The 23,455-nt window shown below is 29.8% G+C and overlaps 1 protein-coding gene across 1 annotated transcript in view; it reads left to right on the top strand.

Moving 5' to 3' along the window:
* Nucleotides 1-23,455, top strand: part of LOC136973810 (eukaryotic translation initiation factor 4H-like) — a 58,684-nt gene that overhangs the window by 23,029 nt on the left and 12,200 nt on the right. The window contains exons 2-5 of the mRNA XM_067268586.1: nt 1,056-1,179; nt 13,178-13,226; nt 18,654-18,718; nt 20,662-20,746. Of these exons, the coding sequence (XP_067124687.1) occupies nt 1,056-1,179; nt 13,178-13,226; nt 18,654-18,718; nt 20,662-20,746 (323 nt within the window). The remainder of the gene's footprint in view (nt 1-1,055; nt 1,180-13,177; nt 13,227-18,653; nt 18,719-20,661; nt 20,747-23,455) is intronic.

Here is a 23,455-nt window from a genome sequence, read left to right as displayed (position 1 = left end):
CAAAACTCCAATAAATTTCCAGTCTTTCTAAAATAGTAAAGTTAGACTTATAAAATTTTATTGGTCATTTTTTGTTTCATTATACACAAAAAAAGATGAATTATTATAAAGCTAAGAATATCAAAATAACAAAGAAATTAACACAAAAAAAATCATACAGAAAATAAACTATTTAAAAACCTCTGTTAATAAACATATGTAAATAAATATTACATTTAGCAAAAAAAAAGCCAATGTTTCAAAAAGATTCAGTCTCATTTTTAATATAAAATTTTTTTTCTGGCATTATTCTAGATATAACTAACCTAATAGCTTAGATCAGCAGTTGCCAGTCAGTGGACTGAGGACCACTGATGGTCTGTGAGAAAATTTTGGTGGTCCATGGAAAAATTTGGACATTGATCAACTCAAGGTTATGTGAAATATTACAAAAGAAATGCAAAATTCTTTGTTGCTTTTTCTCTCTCAATGTGGGTTTTTATTCAAATTTAAAACCAAATGCAAAATGACTGTTATCAATAATTAACAAGGTGGTGTCCTTTTTTGTGGAAGAGAGCCAAGAATCCATAAACTTATTTCAAACGGGCAACAACAAACTTTACGCTAATTTGTTATATTTAAACAAATGAATTTCATATTAATAAAGTAAAATGAAACTTTTGTGATTGTTATTTTATATATGCTTGTATAATTTTTTTAAAAAATTCATGATAATGGTCCATAAGTTTCAAAATTGAGTTTTAGTGGTATGTGAGGTGTAAAAAGTTGGTGACCTCTAGCTTAGAACATTCAGTGTATTATTGAATATGAATTTCATCTGGGCAAAAAAATAATTTGTCTCAGTTTTTTTAATTTAAGGTAATATATTATGGCTTACACTGTACCTCAAGTGTCTGCTTCAGTAATTCATCAAAATAATGATAGCTAAAAATTCATACTGGATTTCTAATAATTGTTAGGAAAATGTGTTTTACAACAATTAAACATTGAATAAAATAATAAATACTTTAATTAAGATCATGAATATATAAAATAATTTTTATCTAATTTTATAGATATGGAAACTACTATTCCAGAGGACACCAAATTCCAAATAGTCCTCCTTTCAAAGCATATGTGGGTAACTTACCCCAAAACTGTGGTGAAGATGATTTTGAAAACATATTTGTTAATTTAAATGTAAGTTGTTGTTAAAATATTTAAGTGTTTGTATTTCTATTATATGCATTATACATTTTCTGTCAATTCTAAATTTATATAATTGAAATTAATATACATCTTTCAGAAGGTATTTAGCATTTATACAGCTGTAATTATAAAAAAAACAAAAACAGTTTGAACTTCTCCTAATATCAGTTTAAGTATATTTATTAAAGTTTGTTATACCATGTCATGCATGTGCTGAACCAACATCATTTTAGTGACAAATTTATCTAGCATTGATATTAGGGCATAAAAACATTTTTAATAATTTATTTTTCTCTGTAATAATCTAAGTCTGTACATTGATTTTTATGAAAATTTAACCAGAAGTTAGCTTTATTACATTCATCCAGATTTTTTTCATAGGAAAAAAAATGGAAGAAATAAATCGTTGAACCAGTTATTATTCACTAGATGTTTTTGGTCTGTTGTACCCAAGCACTTCATAAAGCTGAAAGGCAAGCAAAAAAAAGAGAGAGTACTGTTCTAACTGTTTTGTAATGATTATTAATGTATATCATTCCTCCTGAATAATTAAGGACATTTTTTTATTTAATATGGAATATTTTTTCTTGTGGGAATATTGATATATTACTAATATGATGTAGTGTGCATGCGCACACACAGAGACATTTTAAAGACATAGTCACTATTGAAAATTTACAATATATTATTTCATTTGTGTTGTAGTTTCATTCATTACTCAGCAACATTTACAAGATAACTAAAAATTTATTTTAATATTATAAATCAAAGTGTTGAAACAATATTGTTTTCTCTTAAAACCAAACTCAAATGCAATGAGCTCAAATTATTTACTAAATAAAATGAAGCAAAAAAAAAATTAATCAAACCCAAAATTTTTGTTTATATATATTCTGCAATTCATGAGTATTTTACAACAATACTGCATGCTATACTTTTATTTTGGATGAACATGAATATGCTTATAGAGGTTACTGTAATATAAAATGCTATCTAGAGCTGAAGGAAATAAAACAAAAAAACAAAAGGGTTAAAATGTCTGAAGCAAAGTGCAGCTTCAGACTTCAAGTTGTAAGCTGCTGTTGGTCAGTTGGCTCAGTCTTCATAAGCTGGGTTAAAAGTTCAGAATAATATATGTGCATATGCACACACAGGATTTTAAAGAAAAGTAATAATGTTATTAGGAAAAGTATTTCTGCACCAAAGTATTAGGGTTGATCATAACTAACGTGACCATTTATTTTTTGACTCAAAATGGGACATTGGTTTATTTAAGTTAATTAACAGGTAGTCAATAAAAAAAAACACTTTTTTAAAGTTATTTATTCAGAAAAAGTCAGTTAGCTTAAAAGTTACGAATTAAAAAATATATATACCCGAATCGTTTAGCTATATTTATATTTATCAGAGGAACAAATTTGCTTTAATATAGCTGGTGATGATTTTTAGTAAGAATGAAACTTGGCACGTTTTTTTTATATTCACCTTAATTATCAACATCGTCTTTAGAACTGAAATTTGTAACTGGGTCTTCTCAGATGGCCACAATTTGTTCATCATAGAAAATACTCTTTCTACTGGAGCATTTGTAGCAGGCAAACATAAAATATATTCAATTAAAATAGAAAAGTTTTCATGCTGAAGATTGTTGGCTTGAAAGTGTTTGAATACTTCCACCAACGGTCAAGGTTAGCAGCCTACCGCCCTGGGGGACCCGGGATCGAATCCGGACGGGTCGAGAAATCCCCAGGAATTTTTTGGGGGGTGGTCCGTCCGGATATGTCGGTCCCCGTCCCTCACCACCCGGCCGCCCCATTGTGGGCCTGGCCGAATCCATAATGGGCTTGCTATAAGAGGCCCTCTTAGTGCCCACTGGGCGGAAAGAGTTACAAGAAAAAAAAACGAGTTTCCGTGAAAACATTTAGATTATTCCATTTGGTTACTTTATCCGATGTAATGTAGTTACAAATTAACGAAAATTCGTCAAAAACTTCTGCATCTTTATTACAGTCAATATATTCCTTTTCAATTAATACATCCAGAGATTTTTGAACGTCTTCCCATGCGGGGACCTTTTTTAAATCTGTCCAATAAAATATCTCCATTTCTTTGGTAAGAAAGCAAGTGCACTGCTCCAGATATTCACGGCTTGTTTGATAGAATTCTGTAGCCGCCCTTTTCACAAACTCTTCATCTATGTCAGTAACATTATCTTTCGATTTCACTATTAATTGACGGACCATAAATGGAAGAAACTGTTTGGTCTGTTTCTGAGTCAAATTGTCTTTTAGTTGATTGATTTCTTTTGCAGCTTCAATTGCCGATACAGTCTGACCTTCCAGTTTCAATACAGCTTGATGAAAACTTGCTGACAGAGCGTGTAAAAAATAAAGCCACAATTCGGATGTGGGATCTTCAAAAAAGTTTTTTAGTAACAGGGGACATTTTTCAATACTCAAAAAGTAGTTTTTTAATGGCTGATACATTTTTAAAACCCTTTCCAAGGCAGGCATAAGAGCAAGCCATCTAGTTTTGCTATAGCCGAGCATTTGTTGATATTCCGTTTCAGTTTCGGCGCAAAACTCCTTTAGAGCTTCAACTCGAATCGTGTAAATATAAAAAAAAAAAAATGAATATATCTTCACAATAATGCTTTCGTAATCTAAGGGTAGCCTGTCTGCAGTAGATTTTATTGCATTGTGAATTACATGGGCTCCACATCCAATACCTATCAATGGCTTTTTCAGTGATGATTGCAATTTCATTAACACATTGTTAGTTCCTCGCCTAGCCGCACCTCCGAAATTGACGTCGGCATTGTCTCCGCAAAATGCCACGACTTTTGCTGTCAAATTATTATCTGTCAACACTTGGTTTAAATAATCGACAATGATGTCAGAAGTCTCACCTGGTTGGTCTTGGAGATCTAAAATTTTTACTTGCACACCTACGTAAGGTTGAAAAAAGCGCACTAGAATAGGGTATATTTTCTTGTTACCGTGATTTGAAGCGTCGTTTAGTATTGTAATACAATTGGACTTATCAAGATCATCTTTTAATTCTTTCATTGCTGTAGGCGTCAAAACATTTACTACAATAGCTTCTGATTTCGTACGCGCGCATGTAAATTTGGGATCAAAACATGATTGAATTAATTTTGGCGCACAATCATTAGAGCGAAAACTGTGGTTTCCTTGTATCGTGTGATAAGCCCAGACGCCTTCTGCCGCGGCGATATCCAAATCCTTTAAAGTTGGTGCGTCCGATTTCTTGAAAAAGGTTAACATCGAAGAACTCGAAGCGGCGGTACAATCGGCATTTTTATGTTTTTCAGACTTTAAATGCTGTTCAATATTACTGGCACCACCATGGGAAACGCTAAATTCTGTACGACACTTTTCACATCTGACATCTGAGGGAGTATTTATTTGCTTGATAAACGGATATTTTGCTTGTAAGTTAACATTGAACGTACACTTGCGTTTCAGCATTTTAACTTATGATTCCAAAACAAAAGAAGTCTAAGTCATTCACTAAGTACATGAGCATCAAACAACAACAAAACAAATATCGAAAAGTGGGCGAACGAAAAATCTGCCAAACAATTAGTCAACAAAGCGCGAGCGATGACATCTTCGCCACTCTCGGCTATCGTCGCGTCAACCGACGACGCGGTTTGCTCTCGCATACCGATCGCGTCCGGCCGGCTCGACTACTCAAATTTTTGCGCGGTTTCAGAAAACGGGACAATTTTGCGTCCCAGAGTTCATTTCGGGGACACCGGGACTCGTAACTCTAAAAAGGGACAGTCCCGTTCAAAACGGGACGTCTGGTCACGTTAATCATAACATGAGTAGACAACAAAAATTGCAGGTTGACAAAAACAACTTTAATCAAAGTAAGTGCCAGAGTTGTTAAGGCATTTGTCCCATTTTTCCACCAGGCAGTGGATGCTGCACTCAGAGAAGCTGGTGGGCTGCTGCGACAGCCAGTTCTCTACCGCATTCTTCACTTTGTCATCTGACTGAAACCAGCTCTCGTTCAAACCTTTCTAATGGACCAAACACTCTGATGTCAGGGCTTGTAGAGGGGTGGTCCAACTGCTCCCAGCAGAACTGATGGAGTGTATTCTGCATAGCCTGGGAGTGGGTGTTGTCATGCAAAAGCATGATAATGTAAGAGAGATTGCTGACATGTTTGCTCTTTATTGCAGCTTGGAGCTGCTTCAGGGTTTCACAATAGGAAACTGAGTTGATAGTTGTACCTTTGGGAAGCCACTCGACAAGCTTGGGTCCCTCTGTGTCAAATAATAGAGTCAACATGATCTTTCCTGTGCTGATTGAGGTTTGAAGCTTCTTGAGCAGTGGGGACCACTGCTTCCATTGTTGACTCCCCCGCATCATATGGTGGGGCTCGTAGTGGTGACATCACCTCGTCTCCAGTGATGATGCTGTGCAGAAACAAGTCACCCTCTTGCTGGTTGCGACTGAAATGTTCTAGAGAGGCACCTGTTCTTCGCTGACTGTATTCTTCTGTCAGAAACTTTGGAACCCATATGCAGCAAATATTTTGGTATCCCAACTGTTGGCGTATCATGTTATGTTCACTTCCGAAACTGATGTGCAACACATTCACCACTGCTCAAATTGTTATGCATCAATTCATATGAATGAGGTCATCAATCATTTGAACAATTCTGAAATTTCCAGTCACCGCTGATGGCCGACCAGATCAAGGGTTATTCTTTGTTGATTGACGGCCACCTGCAAACTTCCTGCGTCAGTTGAAAACAGCAATGCTCAAAAGGCTTTTTGCTCCATAAACTTCCTTCATTCTCCAAAAAATGCTTGCTAGATTTTCACCTTCCACTGTCAAAAACTATATTACTGTTCATTGGCCTCCTCTGGAGGAATCCATATTGTTGGTTTAGTCATCTGTAACTGAAATCAAAACCTGTAATGAAGTATTGCACTATGATTATGGTTCGATATTCACCACAGCTTCTTTATATGCAGTGTTGCCAACAACAAAAAATCTACTTATTTTATGATCAACACTAATACATTGTGAAGTAGTTAGAAGATTAAACAAGATTATTCTGGTGACAACAAAGGTCTGCAGTCCAAAAACATGGATTATAACAAGCAAACTCTTAATTCAGGAACTGCTTGTTTTTGATTGATAAGACATTTTTGACCATTAGTATCCATTAAGGAACAACTCTTAAAAAAAAAAAGTTGTTCTTAGAATACCAAATTACTCAAACAACTATTAATGTTTGAACATAATTTGAAAGCTTTTATACATTTTTACAGTTTGCCTAACAGTTTTTTTCACACATTCAAGGAATCTATGCTGTTAACACCTTCCAGAATACTCTTACATGTGGCATAATGTAGGCATGGCCAAAAAGCAAATGGCTATATCATTTTTGGCCAATTGCAAATAATATGGCTTGCTAAAATACAAAAAAAATTTTAATTTTAATAGGACTATTAAATCCATATTTTCACAGAGAAATCTTTAATTATTCTTTACGGGTTGGTATTGCTGTGCTCTGAGATCAATGGGAAGAAGTGATTTTTGTGTCGATGGTCATTGCTAGCCAGGTATGTCATTATTTTAGAAATTGTTTTATTGTACTCCTCACATTTCTGTGATAGAAAAAAAATAAAAATTTTTTTTAATGGTGAAAAATACATGGTGTCATTTACCAAATATACTTGAGTATCTTTACTAAAAAGAGAACTTGGAATATTAATTACTGTTCAATATAAATACAACTGCTTTGCAGGATAATTTTATCAGGATGATTAAGCTTTCATGAAACAAAAATTTGGAGTAGTTCAGCAGTACTTTTGACACTTATAGTTGGGAGTGATCAACTTGTAAGTTGGCCAGGCCTGGCATAAAGTATGCATCACTCTTATTTATGATCTACCTGTGTCTAACAAAAATTAAAATACAGTAAAACCTGTATGGCAACCACCCACAGTTCCTTCAAAAAGGTGGTGTCCAATACAAGTGGTGCTGTAATACCATATTTCCGTATTTGTGCACTTTTTAACTATTTCTACTAAGCAAAACTTGAGGTGAGCAAAAATACACAAATTTTTTCAACAATAGAGCTATATTAGTATTATATTTTATTCTTATCAGATAACTCAATTTACAGGAGTTATCATGATTTTATAAGACAGATTTAATACCAATATTTTAAAGATTAATACAATATTCACATTTTCTCGATTATAATGCACATTTTCTTTCTCCCAAGTTAATTAATTCAACTTGGTGCTTTTCGTTCGCTCCTCAGTTATGTGTATTACTTCATTGATATACAAGCGCATTGTATCTCTCATCACTTTGGTTTTCTTTTGTTTTCATTAGTTTAATCTTATTTTTAAAATAAGATTAAACTAATGAAAACAATTTTTATCTTTAAAAATTTTAAAATACTGTATTTTTTTTAATATTTTCTTAAGTACAATAAGAAAAATTATTAATTAATAATAAAGTGATTTTATTATTTTTTCTCATAATACAATTTCATTACATTCCGTGATTGTCATTGGACAATCATGGAATCAAAAAAGGAAGGTTGCCTGTAAAACTGATTTTTGCATTAATGTGTTTATTGTTTTTTTTGAATATTTTGTGTGCAAAAATTACTTGGATATTATTTTTCTAAAAATGTTGTAGAAATAAGGTAGGTTGATACAGAAACTATTTATTGCACATGTACTGTATATGAGCGTAAAAAAAATAAATAAAATAAATTTTATCAAACAATGAGATCAGCCAATTAATTGGATTGTGTACAATATTTTATACCCTTAAGGAAAATACTGTAGGTCTACAGTACAATAAATTGCATTTTCCCACAGTTAAACTTTGCCACTAATTGCCATTGTGATAAACCATTTTCACTTTCTCTGATAACTTTAACACAGTCCTCTAACAACAGCACTTGGCATTTCTTTCGTTTTCAGACAATTTCGAACAAACTGAAATGAATCTCCTTTGTTGCTAGACTAATTCATTAACACCTGCACCTAATTTCAAGGGTGGGAGAAGTGCCCGAGGTGAGTTCGAACAAGAGTTTAGACTAATTCATTATACTAGGTGGGGAAACATTGTTGAGATGGGTTCGAACAATATATTTGCAGAAGTGGTCGCTTATCACAGTTGTATGTTGTTTTAAACCAAAAATCGATGCCTGCGGTCGCGTTACACAGGTGGTCGTTTAATACGGGTAATTTATACAGAGACTTTATACATAAACTATTCTGTGCCAGAAATTTTTGACCGTTTTGACAGGTGCCTGTCGAATGCAGGCAGTTGCCTAAGCAGTTTTCACTGTATATATTTGTTCTAAAAGCCTTAGCAGTACTTTGCTACTTCCTTGTCATAGGAGTGTGGCTTTATTCCAGTGTACTGTAGTATTGGCTCTGCTCATTGATTGTGAGAGTGTATTGGAAAATAGTTGTGATCTAGAATTTGTGAATGATCTTAAGATGTCCTTTAATTTTTATATTAATAGATCTAAATGTAGAGCCTATATAATAGACCATTTTTTTAGATTCCATAAGGTTTGCTATTACTCTCTGGAATTCTTATTTCTTGTAATGGTATCAATGACTGTCAGGCCTCCTAGTGACTATTTGGTTAATACAGACCCAATGTCAGATTTTAAGCTAATTTATTAAAAGAAAATGATTTTAATATTAGAAGTTCTTAAATAAAATAAAAATTTAATGAATGCAGTTCTGGCAAACCTGGAGGCCAGGAAAATGGTCCACTTCTTCCAATCCATTACTAAATAATTCTACTTAAAACTAGGTATATTAAGCTTTCTAATACTTTTATGGATTTTTTTTTTCTATCACAAATACTAGGTTATAAATTTTTAAAATTGCACACAGACTTTATAGACACCCTGTATATTAATTCTCATCTTACTCTTTCTCTGCTTCTCAATAGCTCTTCCAGAAATTGCAGTAGTAGTAGTACTCTCTAAAATGTAATTAGTGTATAGCATTAGCTCTTTTCTTATTTCTCTCTCACATTCACAAAGGTTTCTTACATCAAAGTTAAAGATTTACTCTTTTCAAAACTAAATAATTTCCACAAAGTGGCAATACTAAACAGTTGATTATCTAAAAATGTCATTTCTTTGTCTATTTTTAAGCAAAAATAAACATTTTTACTAAACCTGATATATTACAATGAGATCACGCTAAATAACGGCTGCTATAATTATAAATTACAAATGAATTTGATCCTAGAGGGTGGTGTTAGGTGCCATCTTTTATTAAATTTAATACAAGATGTAATTTATAATTATAGCGGCTGTTATTTAGTGTGATCTCATACGACAGTTGTAGTAGATTTACTATTTTTAAGCATATCATTAATATAAATTTCGTGACTAAATTTAGATAAGATTTACTTAGAAATCAATTTGAGCTAGAAAATATCTGATTTTAAGACCATGTTTGAGAAAACTAGCAAGAGTGCAACATATACCATATTTTCTTGCACACAAAGTTTTCAGAATAAAAATAAAACCCTTTACATAATCCATTTTTTGTACTACATCTTGTGTGTATAGCCATTGTTCCATAGGTGCAAGTTCATGATTACAAGTTAAAAACGGCATATAATATGCACTGCTTTTAAATTGACTTTTAAATACAGATAACTTGTGGGTTATATGCATGAAAACACAGTACTTTTTTTACTTTTGTGTCAAAAAAAACTTAACAAACCAATATGATCAGGATTCAAAATCAGATTAGATTGAAGCTTATTGTTAAGATAATTAAGATAGCTGTCTAAAAGTGTTTTAAGTACAACAATAAAAATAAGTTTTGATTGCAGATTCAATATCAAATTATTGTATTTTTATTCTTTTAAGACACTTAATCCAGACTCAACTTATATTTTGCTAAAATTTTATGTAAGAGAAAAATACATTCTTCATTCATTGAAAAAGTGTGACTTGATGATTTTATATTTTTGTTTTGTTCTACAAATTTAATTGTTTTATGCATTGTAAATTTAAAAAAGCAAATTCTTTACATTAACATTGTCATAATTTTCTATAATGAACTTTTCATCAATGAAAGTTGTTATAAAGTAAACTAAAACAATATTTCATAGCAAATAGTAGTTTATTTCTTTCTATAAACTATCATTCTTCATACGAGGGCTATTTTTTAAATAAGGTCCGTTTTTTAATAAGAAGAAAAATACTGTAAATATCGTTAAAATATATTTTTTTCTATATTCTACATACTTTTATCTACTTTTCTACATAATTTCCATTTTGTTTAAACATTTGTCGTACCGCTCAACAATTTTTTGAACTCCAACTTCAAAGAAATCTGCTGCCTGTCAAGAAGCCCAATCCACGACTGCAGTTTTCACTTCTTCGTCGTTTAAATGTTGACCATCAAGGAACTCCTTTAAGTATCGAAACAAGTTAAAATCACTGGGTGCAAGGTCTGGACTGTGTGGATGATCGTATTGAGTCAAAACAATAAAGCACTGCCCAATCTTTTTGTTTTGTGATCGTCAGAAAGCAGTCTTGGAACCCACCGAGAAAACAATTTTCGATAATTCAGTTTCTCCGAAAAAATGGTATACAAAACTGATCTTGAAATCTGTGGAAATTCAATTGATAACGTTGAAATTGTGAATCGTCGGTCCTTTAGAATTTTGTTATCCACATCACGAATCAAATCTTCAGAAATCAGAGAAGGTCAGCCAGGGCGTGGCTCATCATGCACATTAACTCGCCCATCCTTGAACATTCTTACCCATTTTCGAACTTTACTGTCATTCATAGCATTATCACCGTAAACTTCACAAATCTGACAATGAATTTCCGCTGCTGCCAAGTTTCTTGCATTCAAGAATCGAATAACAGATCGTATCTCACAGTCGGCGGGAGACTCAATTTTCTTAAACATTTTAAACTTCTACAGCTCAGCATACAGACAGACGATATGGCTGCAAATGGCGTCAAAACACGCGCCAAGCTTGCTCGGAGCAGAAGCGCATGCATACTGCCGTGATTGCGCATTATTCTCACTTTCATTCACAAACGGACCTTATTTAAAAAATAGCCCTCGTATTTAAAAGAATTTCATCAGGCAAATACCAAATAAATTAACAAATTTTTTATTTGCTGTTCATGATTTGTAAAAATGAGATAAACAATTTTAAACAACAATTATATTTTTAAAGTATATTATTAAGATATAAAAATTATTTATTAACAAATGACTATTTTATTACAAATTTACAACAGTGCAGGATTTCATTAAAATTATGAGATTATTGGCTGATTTATATGATAAAATATCTAAACTCTCAAAAGGAAAAAGATTATTTCTTTTATCAACTCTTACAAATAATCTTCTGTCTTCCCAATATGCTAGTCATGTTGAAGCAAACAGTTCTACAAGTTTGGTTTTATTTATTATGTTTTTGGACTCTCATGTTTTCATGGAGTTGTTCATAATATGTGGAATGATTCCTACATGCAAAACAAAAGGAAAATCATTTTTGAGTTGCAGGATACAGACTGGCTAAATCTGATTGAGAGTAACAATCAGTTAAATTTCTTGAATGAAAGTAGTGAAGATACAGCAAGACATACATTGCATTTTTCATGTTAAAAGTCTTTGGAAGAATAAAGTTGTTTTTGTAGATATATACAATATATCTGTTATGGTAATCTAACCAAGTGATTGATGAAGGTTTTATCTAATTTCAAAATTCAATTTTCTGGAAATGTTGGCATGTCTGGTTCCCTCCAAAGATATTTAAGTTCAGAATTAAATTACACTACATAATAAATATTTAATGGATTATAGACAAATAGTATTCTCTTGCTCTACAATCTACATCAATTTTTCTTTTTGACTGCATAAATTTTGTATTGACTATTGAAATTTTCCCCACCTTGATAATATACAATTAAAACTATTTCCAGAAATGTAACTTCAGTTTGATACTGAACTTATGGGAAATAGTGGATTATGATCACTTAATATCAGTATTCTACAAATCAATATAAGACTGGCAATATTATGTATTAATAGAATTCTAACATTAGAGTGCACCAGTTCTAACTCCCACTTGAGAATTTCAAACAAAAGTATTTGTTTATTAACATACTAATTGTCAAATAATCAAAATGTGCAGTTTTGTTAGAGGGTCATTTATCAGATTTAATATAAATCATAAGTCAACCTTGTGGCTCATTGGACAAATTAAATCTTTTTAGTGACTATTTTAAGTTGAAAGCTTTTAAATCCATGATAGTTTGACATTTTGTTGTTCTAAATTGTTATAGATTTGGAAAACAGTATTTTGAAGATGAAACCAAAACAATTTGCATTAAATTTGATAAATGACTACTTAAAAATAAGCTCTTTTTTTATATGAGATGATTTTGTAAAAACTAATTTTATTGATGAAATTGTTTAAGAAACTTAAGAAAAATTTATTAACAAAAATGAGCTTTATAACATCAGCTTGCCTACATATGCTATGATGTCTAATTTATCAGATTAACTAACAATTTGTCTTGTATTAAATAATTTTTTACTTACTAATGATTCTAAAACTTTGAAGTAGATAAAAATTGATGTCTTAAAGCCATTATGTCCACTGCAGGACCACAGTGTCATTTATTTTAAAGTCTCAATTGGCTAATGCTAAATTCAGTTTAATTCTCATTACTCACTTATACATTTCTTAAATGTAAGAGAGGAATATGTTGTTTAACAAGATTGAAGACATCAGATTGAACCTTTTCCACATTTCAAATTTTCTTACATCTCTTACAAGACAATATCAAAATTATACAATTCTAAATTTGAGATCAGTTGTACATAAATAATTTTTGTTAATAAATTTGTGTTTAAATTGTAACTACTTGAATTATGGTTTAAAATATGATTTGATTTTATAGATACGAGAAATTCGTATGATTCGTGACAGAGAAACCAACAGATTTAAAGGTATGACATAAATATAGCCAAAATATTTTGAATTGAAAATTATTATGAATTATTTTGTATACTATTTAAAAATTTTCCTTTAGTTTTCAAGCAAAAAATATTTCTTGGATTCATATAAAAAAATTTTTTTTATCAGTTAAAAGCTTCATCTGGAAATTCTAAGGGTGTATCCAATTTGTAAATAATGCAGTACTCAGTAACATATTGATACAAATGATATACTTACCTACTGTTTAAAGCATCTTATTGTGAAATATATCTCTTACATAGAGAATGAAGTTTGCTCATCCATAATACATGATTTGAGCAACTTTTCATGAATCATCCTCTCATCTAGAAGATTCATTGACTATTTTTTGATGAGCAAACTAACTTTTCCATGTGTTGCAGGTTTCCTCTCTGTGGTCACACAGCAAAGATAAGAGCCTACTCAAAGATTTAGGCTAAAGGAGGAAGAGCAGAAAGTGGGAAAGATAGAGGAAGTGTCAGGATGATCCTGAGCAGATAAGAGTGTTATCTTGAAGTGGTGTGATATAAGAGTCTTTTCCCTACTGTTGATGACAAAAACATTATACAGATTTTTTTAAAATTCATGAAGGGAGTTTCTATGTTATCAGTAAGATTATTGCATTTGAATAGGAGAATTACTCAATAGCATATTATGAAGAAGTACTGTACATTCCTACGATATTCAGTTCATTTTATACAAGTTCTGATTGGTTGGCTAATTAACAATTTGGAATTCAGCTGTGAATGGCATATTCAATTTAAAATTAGAAAAATTTACAGTTTTACATTATTTCTTCTCCAGGGAAAGTCAATGAGTACTGTTTATTGAAAAATATCAATCATCATTAATCTAACTTTGGCTTGCCTATCTGGTCAATAAGATTATATCATTCCATATTTTTGGAGAACTACTACTGAGCTGTGCATTATTAGTAAACATAAAACATGATTTATGGATTTTCAATAATGCTGAGCTTGAATCTTTGGTTTATTTGCCTCACTCTGATTGATAGACCCAATTATTAATTGGAATCTGTCTGCAAAAACAATTGAAATGAATATTGATTTTAGAGACAGACTTTCAAGGAATATTCTAGAAACTTTAAAATTAACTATTACTAACAGTTTCCATCTAACCTGGAGTTTATTAAACTCAAGATCTTATTGGAACAATGACCTTTAAACCAATAAGAATTTAGTTAAGAAAATGCATGATGACATTTGAGTTTTCGTCAGTAAGTATAAGTGTTACAGCTAGTAAATTTGAATTTGGAATCTACTTGTCTTGAAAGACCAAAAGTTGATAATCACCATAAAAGTAGTTACTATGTACTTTATCTCAAAGACAGAAATCCAAAAGTCAAAATCCTCTTAAAACAAAAAATAGAAGGACACTAACAAAATCAAAAATCATGATTTTCATTGGAATGTTTTTCTATGACAGCCACATTCAATTTTAAATTTGTCTTTTAGAACAACTTATTAAATTTTAACTGTGAAATTCTTTCTTTTTAAATACTCTAAATCAAATTTCCAGGTAATATTGAGCATTTCTGTTAGTATCACTTAAGCAGGACTGGACTGGAATTACTTTCTTTGAAACAAGTTACTAAAGGTTACTTTCAATGGATTTTATTACTAAAGTTACTTTTAATTATAACAATTGTCAAATATATAAAATTTATGGTATATTTCAGCAATCAAAACTTATTTTAATTAATTGATCTTTGATTAAATAAACAATATTATTTCTGATCTTAAGACCTAATTGCTGCATCCATAAATCCAGTATAATAAGTCCTGTTAATTGATAAAGTACTAGTAGACAAGATAAGTTTAAATTGATCTTTGAACTTGTTGCAGTGTGTGATCTGATTATGATTAATAGTTAAAAGTTTAATAGAACAGACTAATCAGTTCAAGATGAACTCTCTATCAATGGACACATTTAATGAAAAAGCTTTGAAGTGTTGGCAAATTGACTGTTAAACTTTGTGAAACTGTTGCACTAGTTAAATTATCTGATAGACAAAGCTGTACAATTGCTGTCATATTCTGCATTTCAAGAACAGTTGATTAGAAATGTCATTTAGAAACAGTGGTCTAAATTAATATTTTTATGGTAAGACTAGAAATTCTGGATGGCTAATTAGTTTGGTGGTATGTAATATTTTTGTAAGTATTAATATAGCTAGTAAATTTTTAGTGAATTATTTAACAGTATATAAACAGCACTTTCATAAATAATATACATAACTTTTTACGTAAACTACACCATCAAATATTTTCAATAGAAATTCTTCTCATATGACATGATTAGCTAGCTAGCTTTATCTTTTCAGAAAATTCATGTAAATTTTTCCCTGGACTACGACATCTTTGAACAACTTTGGAGAACTTCTCTCGCAAGAACATCTTAACCAGTTTTTACTGTACTATTATAAAATGAAAAAAGCTTAATTTTGAGGGTAGAGGTGAATTTTATAAAAAATTGTGAATGCTAATAACGAGTAAAATATTAAGTCCAACCACACTGGTGATATGACACGTGAACCCCTTCTATGTCTCCACTGTGTCAACCTTTAATTAAGAACCAAAATTTAATAGCATTAATGCCCCTTTTATACACAAGTTACCATTCCAAATTTGACACGATTCCAATACTTTTCCTTTTTATATACATAACAAGTTGGGAAAGTAAAAAAGGTGTTGAGTTGGCAGATTTTTGATGACTCTGGAAACACAGCCCTGGAAAATATTTTTGGCTCAATATAAGACTAGATTATTATAACAATAAACTATTGATAAATTTCATATATATATCACATCTTGATAAAGAGCTTTATTAAATATTCAGATGTATTACTTGACAACTCATAATATTTATAAAGGAAAAAAAAATAATAGTAATTGCTAAGCACAATCAACAAAACCTTTAACATCCAGTAACGAAATTTAATATAAAAATTGACATTTTTGACTTTAAACAAGATTTGCATCATGTCAACATAATATTCGAAATTGGAATGCTCAGAACCCATGTCTTCAAAAATTTTTACATCTGTTTTTAATAATTATTATTTAGACATAATAAACATAGTAATTATTACATTTATTATGTCTAAATAATTAAACATAAAATATAATGATGTAAATTAAACATAAATATACAAAATCAGTGAAAAACTTTTTAAGAAAATTAGATTTGATATAAATGTAATGTATAACATGTTAATTTTTACATTAAATTTCATTACTGAATGTTAAAGGTTTTGTTGATTGTGCTTTGTAATTTGTTCCAGTTATCGAGAAGGTAACAATAATTATTTTGCATTATTTAAATTTTAAATATTGAGGTGTATGAGATTTTTTTTAAAAAATACGTCAGAATATACGGACATTGGGGATATGTCAAATAATTATGGATTTCCCTTTAAGTTTATTATTGGTATTAAAAATACAAATAATAATAATAATTTTATAATTCATACTAAATATTTTTTATTAGTATAATTCAATCTGAAAATATCTTTAGTTTTATTTTTAAAAAGTCAGAATTGTTTTATTTCACATCATTATATTAAGAAAATAATATAAATTTCAGAATGCATTATAAATATTTGAAAGAATATATTTTTTTTTAACTATATTTTTTCACAAATAACTATTGTGTACATATTGAGAAAATTTCACGTGCTTTCTACTTGAATTATTAACAATACAGAATTCTGTTAGGTAAAATTTATAATCTGAAATTAACTATATTTCATCATATGGATTGTTTGGTATTCTGAAAATTATAAAATTTTGTATTTGTTAGACATTTTCATAGATGTTTGACTACTAGATTAATAACGCTGCTTGTTATCATATGCAAATTCTTAAAAAAACTATAGTTCATTATTACTAAAAAATCTAATTATGTATTTTTATTAATTTCCAATTATCTTAAAATATTTTTAATAAAGTTAAATTGTAGAGTATATTCAATACTTCATTAATTAAACTTATGTAAATTTCAGTCAAAATAATTTATTGATTTGTTTGATGAAACCATGTCTCGTTCTATAATTTAGACTTAGTAAACACTAGTTTCATCCAACAAATCAAAGGAAACTAGAAATGGTGAGACTCATCGAACAAAAATGCAAAGAAGCCAACTTGACTAAACTGAATAAAGATATTTAATGGAAAAATTGCCAAGTGTTTTTGAAACACAACACTAGTGTTGACTAAGCCAAAATAATTTACTTTATAATAATAATTCACATCTAATAAAATATGCAATGACGTTGTTTGGTTGATTATTTATTACATCACAAGTAGAAAGTGTCATTTGGCTATTGATCTCACCCCACAAAATCCTGACAACAGGAAAAAGAAACATAAAAATGCATAAAACCTGACATCTGTAAAGAGGATCCATGTAAGCATGTAAGAAAGATGGCTAAGAAAATTAAAAAATGTGTAAAAACACTACAAACATGTAAAAAACTTACAACAACACAAAAAACCCAACATCTATATGCTTATATATTTATATTTAAAGACATGTAAAAAAATCATTTTGATTTCAAAATGTATCATAAATTGTGTAAAAGACATTTACATGATAATTTATATCAAGGAAATGTTACAGAAGGTGATTTTTCACTGGAATAATACTTTCATTGGCATAAAATCCACTAAAATTTTTTGGCTTTACATACTGTATATTTCTGCAGATAAGACGATAGTAGAATCAAAAAAAAAGGCCCCCAAAATCCAGGGTCATCTTATAGGACAGATACAAAAAAAAATTAAAATTTGTATAAATTAAAACCATTATAGTAAAACGGACAAACCGTAATTGTTTACTAGTATAGTATGTCCACAAAATAAAATAGGCCATACAATGTTTTTGTGAATAGTCAAGGTCATTACCTGAATGCTCAAATCAGTGCAAACATTTGCAACAATAGCAAGGCAGAAAATAAAATTTGTTTATTTGAAAAATTACAAATAGGATATAATTCCATATACACTCTACAGTGTTATTATCCAGATGATAATTGCTGATCTAAACTAAATTCATAGGCCATTGATAGTTTGGGGGTTGTCTTATAGGACAGATATATGCTAAAATTATAAAACTTTGACGAAAGTTTATACCTTGTCTTATCCGCGGAAATATACGGTAGTTAAGATTGACATATACTTATTTAATTTTTCATTTGTTTGAAAAAACTGAAGTAAAAATGGAAATATGTGTCTTTAATCTGTGTTAAATAAAATTAATATAAATTGATACAAAAGTTCAATAACTGATGAAAGTATATAAAATTTTGAAAGTATAAAAATATTTTAAACATTATAGGTTGAAATCATGAATTGTTTTGATAATTTTATAAGAAATATACTGATGATTAAATTTTACAGGTTTTGGTTTTGTCGAGTTTGAAGATTTGGAATCATTCAGAGCTGCTCTAGAATTGAATGGCAGTGTAAGTATTTTTACTTATTAATTTATCTAATAAACTAATATTCATATTATACAGTACATAATAATTAATTCATTAATAATTCAGAATAACTGTTGTGGCTATTTCATAAAAATAATTCATTGGATTAATAGTAAAACAGTTACACAATGTAAAACTAATTAGGATTCCCAGTAAGATAGCTCTGAAAAATTACTCTTAGCATTTGAAGTCATAGTAATTAGTATCTTTATGTAAATCCGTTGTACAATAGAAGCCTGATTAACTGATATTCCACATCATCTATATACACTACTTTTCTTACTGTAATTCACAAAAGAAAGTTTTTAAAATAACATATATTACAAAATGATTTGTTTGTTACTTTTTATTATTTAATTTCATTGAAGCAAATTAGCATATTAAAATGTAACTAAAATAATTATTCTTAAAACTGTGTATTAGATGTAATGATGTAAAAATCATTATTATATATGATTAAATTCACTAAGATATAAAAGAGGCTTAAAAGTGCAACCTATGTCTTTACAAATATAAAAATGTTTATTATTAATCTGAAATGGTTTTAGCCAACTGTTATTTAAGTCTTCAGTTATTTGAGTTAGCTTAGGTCCATATTATGGGGCTCTACTGTAATAAAGAAAATAATATAGGATTAAATCTATAAATCCATAAATCAGTAATGTAATAATTTTATTGCAGTTGGCACTGTTGATGAATAGACTTGGAAAAACAAAATTGCAATCCATCAAACTAGATTTTCAGTTAAAAATTTTTTTTTAACTTTTAATAAAATAATAATTATAAATAAATTTAGAGCTTTAACATAGTTCTAAAATTTCAATGTCAAAATAATAAAAATTATTTTTAAACATTAGCAAAACCAGAATTTTTACTTTTATAATTTATAGTTTAGTATTATAGTTTTGTGGTAAATTCTTGATTTAACAAACTACATGAAACTTTTCTCTAACTCAAAGCTCCATAGGCAGGGAAAACTTCAAGTTACAGATGATTAAAGTTAGAGAACAATAGAATAGAAATAATAGAATTATGTTATATGTTGTAATCCCATAAATTTTTCTTACTGAAATGACACACTCCAGTGCATCATTTCAGTAAGAAAAATTTATGGGATTACAAAGTATATATAATTAGATAATCTTTTCATTTTGGGGTATGATAAGTTTCTCATAGCAAATTGATTATTTTTATGTAGTTAAATATTTTATGATTTAAAAAATTTAAATAAAATTTGTTGCAAGAAGATAATTATGAATACTTGAATGAGTTGTAATAGTTTTAGATAGTATATCTAAAATATAACTATATATTATAAAACCAACACACCTTATTACTGAGTGAGTTTATTTATTCTGCTAAACCAACATTTTCAACCCATTCTAAGGGCCATCATCAGGTTAAAGACGTTCAAATCTACAGTGTTTCGAACAACAAATTTAAATTATATTAGAACTTAAGTAATACAATAAAACTGAATTACGTAAACCAAACATAACAAAAAATAGAGTAGAACAAATAAAATACAAACTACATTTAGGTTTATACATTGAGTAGACGTTTACTTAACGTATTTTGTATTTTATTTTAACGTCTGCTCAATGTATAAACCTAAATGTAGTTTGTATTTTATTTGTTCTACTCTATTTTTCGTTACGTTTGGTTTACGTAATTCAGTTTTATTGTATTACTTAAGTTCTAATATAATTTAAATTTAAACCTGTTGTTCGAAACACTGTAGATTCGAACGTCTTTAACCTGATGATTGCCCTTAGAATGGGTTGAAAATGTTGGTTTAGTAGAATAAATGAACTTTCTCAGTAATAAGGTGTGTTGGTTTTATAATAATAAATAATCTGAATGTGAATAGGAGAATAAAATATAACTGAATTAAAAACAACTTCTAAAAGTTGAAATTATTTCAGCATTATGGAGGTAAAAATATCCGTGTTGATGTTGCCACAAGAAGACGTGATAGAGGTGGATTTTCAAACAGAGGAGATCGTCGTTGTAAGTATTATTAAAATTTAGATACATCTTTTAGTTTACTAAAACAGATTTATCCATTGCGACATTATTTAAAAACATAATAAATAATGTGTGCCAAAAAGATAGTTGCCAAGTAATTTTAGACAAATCCATTTTATAGCATTTCCTGTAACAGAAAAATTCTAAAAATTTCAGAAATTGAGATACTTATTTTTAACTAATTTCTGTTCATGATTAATCATCAATGAATGGTAAAATTTAAATTCAATGAATTGAAAAAAAAAATTGCTATAAATAAATATACAAAATTAAATGAAACAAAATTTATTTATATTATGTTTCAAATATAATTTTGTATATTAAATCCTATTTAAATCACATTATTTTTGAAATAATTAACTATTGGAAATATTTTAATGTTTTAGTTTTTCTTTATAATTTTATTTAAATTAAAATACTACATTGTAACCAAAAACTAACAGTAAATTGATCATTTTAAGAATTTTGAAACAAGTGGAGGTGAAAATTAGTTTATTACATGTTAAATAAATTTAGTTTTCAGGTAATTAATTAAAATGTATAGGGAAAAACCTAAACATTAATTACTAAAAATTAATGGTAAAAATTAAATTTATTATTCAAATAATCATATAATGAATTATTTTTCTTGACATTTGTGTGCAATAAATTAAATTGTAATTGTTTTTTTAAGTTCACAGTCAGATTTTTATTAAACAATTGACAGTTTCTCGTATCCTTTTAACTAACATTTTTAAACTAAGATGATCATTTGAATATTATTTTCTGTTAATTTATTGTAATATTGATAGTTCATTTGTCATTTTTGATGAATTTATGCTTGCTTGTTCTTTCCCTCCTAAATAATTTAAGTATTTGACTAAAAATAATTGTAGTGTTAATATTGAAATTGAAAATCATTATTCTAACTTCAAAATTATTTAAATTTTATCAAATAAAAAATTTAAGTTATTTAAACATTAAGTAATGTTTTAAATATTTTTTGAACATTAGGATTTGTGAATCACTGTACATTAACCACTCTTCATAAATTGACTATTTTTTATTACCAAATTTTATTTATGCATTTATGACAAATGCATTTTGTAATATTACAAATTTTAATAATACAACAATTAAACTAAAAAGTAAGGAGATCACAAGCACAAATGACTTCAACGTCCATTATACACATGTCCAGTCTAAAAAGTGGTGACCTTTCTCTCTTCTCTCCCCTGTCCAAGCTCTTCCTTCCCCTTCGTGACCCCTCAGTTCTCCGAATTCTTGACCATCGCAGATGTGGAGTTAATGGGGAGGGGTGCTAATGAATAGCAGATTTTAAACTCTGCTTACACCCCCCTTCTTAGCCTTGTCATCACCCCTGTGATGATACAACTTTATATTGGTGAGGTGAGCTATCTTTTTAGTTCCACTTTCTGTTCTATACATCACATTTTTAGGCATGTTGTTGTAGTATATTATTTTATCAACACGATACGGTCCTTTAATGTTTGGATGTTTTCCCCTCATACCACTCTGAACTAAAATCCAGGATCCAACTTTAATATTTACCAAAGGTCCTGCATGCTTCCTATTGTAATATTTTTTGATGGATTCTCGATATTTCCTTCGTTGTTCTTTGGTATGCTCCTTTTCATTGTAAATCTATAATTCCGAATTTGCCAACAACTGTACATCGCCATTTGAATAATGGAGAGCAACCTAAATAAGAGTTGTAGCTTTGGTTTTCATGGTGAACTGCAGCATCCAAGCAATTTTTCCACCCCCCTTTGAAATCTGGATAGCAATTAAGGAATTTCTTGAGATCCCATATCTTTCTCTCACACACTCTGTTCCTGGCAGCATGATAAGGTGATGTGGTTTTTAATGTGATATTCCTGTCTGCCCCATTGCTTGAAACTGTCTGATTTAAAGGTAGATCCGCAATCGCTGATGATAGTAGTTACATTATTGAATAATGGTAAATTATCCAAGTAACGGATGACACTATTCACATCCTCCTTTATAGCTTTAGCATAAGTTATCCGTGTAGCTTCGTCTATGACCACTAGAAATGATTTAGTCATTCTTACCCCTTCACTGCATTTCTGAAGCTCTGCAAAATCAATGTGTACCATATTGAAGGGTATTTTCAATTGTGGGGGCAAATAGAGTTGGTCTTGACGGGGTCGGTATTTAAACTTGACGGATTGACATATCGGACAGGTCTGCACGTAACGTTGGATACTTTGTCTCATGTTAGGCCACCAGAACCGTGCTCTTAACTTGTAATAAGTTCTCCAAAACCCATCATGACCCCCTGGTATCATGATGATCCCGCTTCATAATGCTGTTTTGAATATTTTTCGGGACAATCAACCGGCCATTCTTGGTCTTTTGCCACTTGTGTTTGTTGATTTGGTGGACTGGCATCGATTTCACGCGGGAATCATTATGATCTGTGACTAGACAACGATTTTGTCAGAGGGATCGATAAACCCTTCCTTACTCGTTTTTTGGACCATTATCAATTTCATTCACAGAGGTAAAACTTCGGTTACCGTGAATATTATTATTCCTTCTTTCAATTTTCCTCAGTACCGAGTTTTTTGTAGGTATCAATTTGCTCAATCCAACACATAAGTTTTCTTTGTCATTTAAATTGTGTTGAAGAAGAATAGCTTGCATATCTGCTGGTAGTTTACATATTAC

Source organism: Centruroides vittatus, unplaced genomic scaffold, assembly GCF_030686945.1.
Source record: "Centruroides vittatus isolate TY-2023 unplaced genomic scaffold, ASM3068694v2 contig_329, whole genome shotgun sequence".
Lineage (NCBI taxonomy): Eukaryota > Metazoa > Arthropoda > Arachnida > Scorpiones > Buthidae > Centruroides > Centruroides vittatus.
This window is presented reverse-complemented; position numbering and strand designations above follow the sequence as displayed.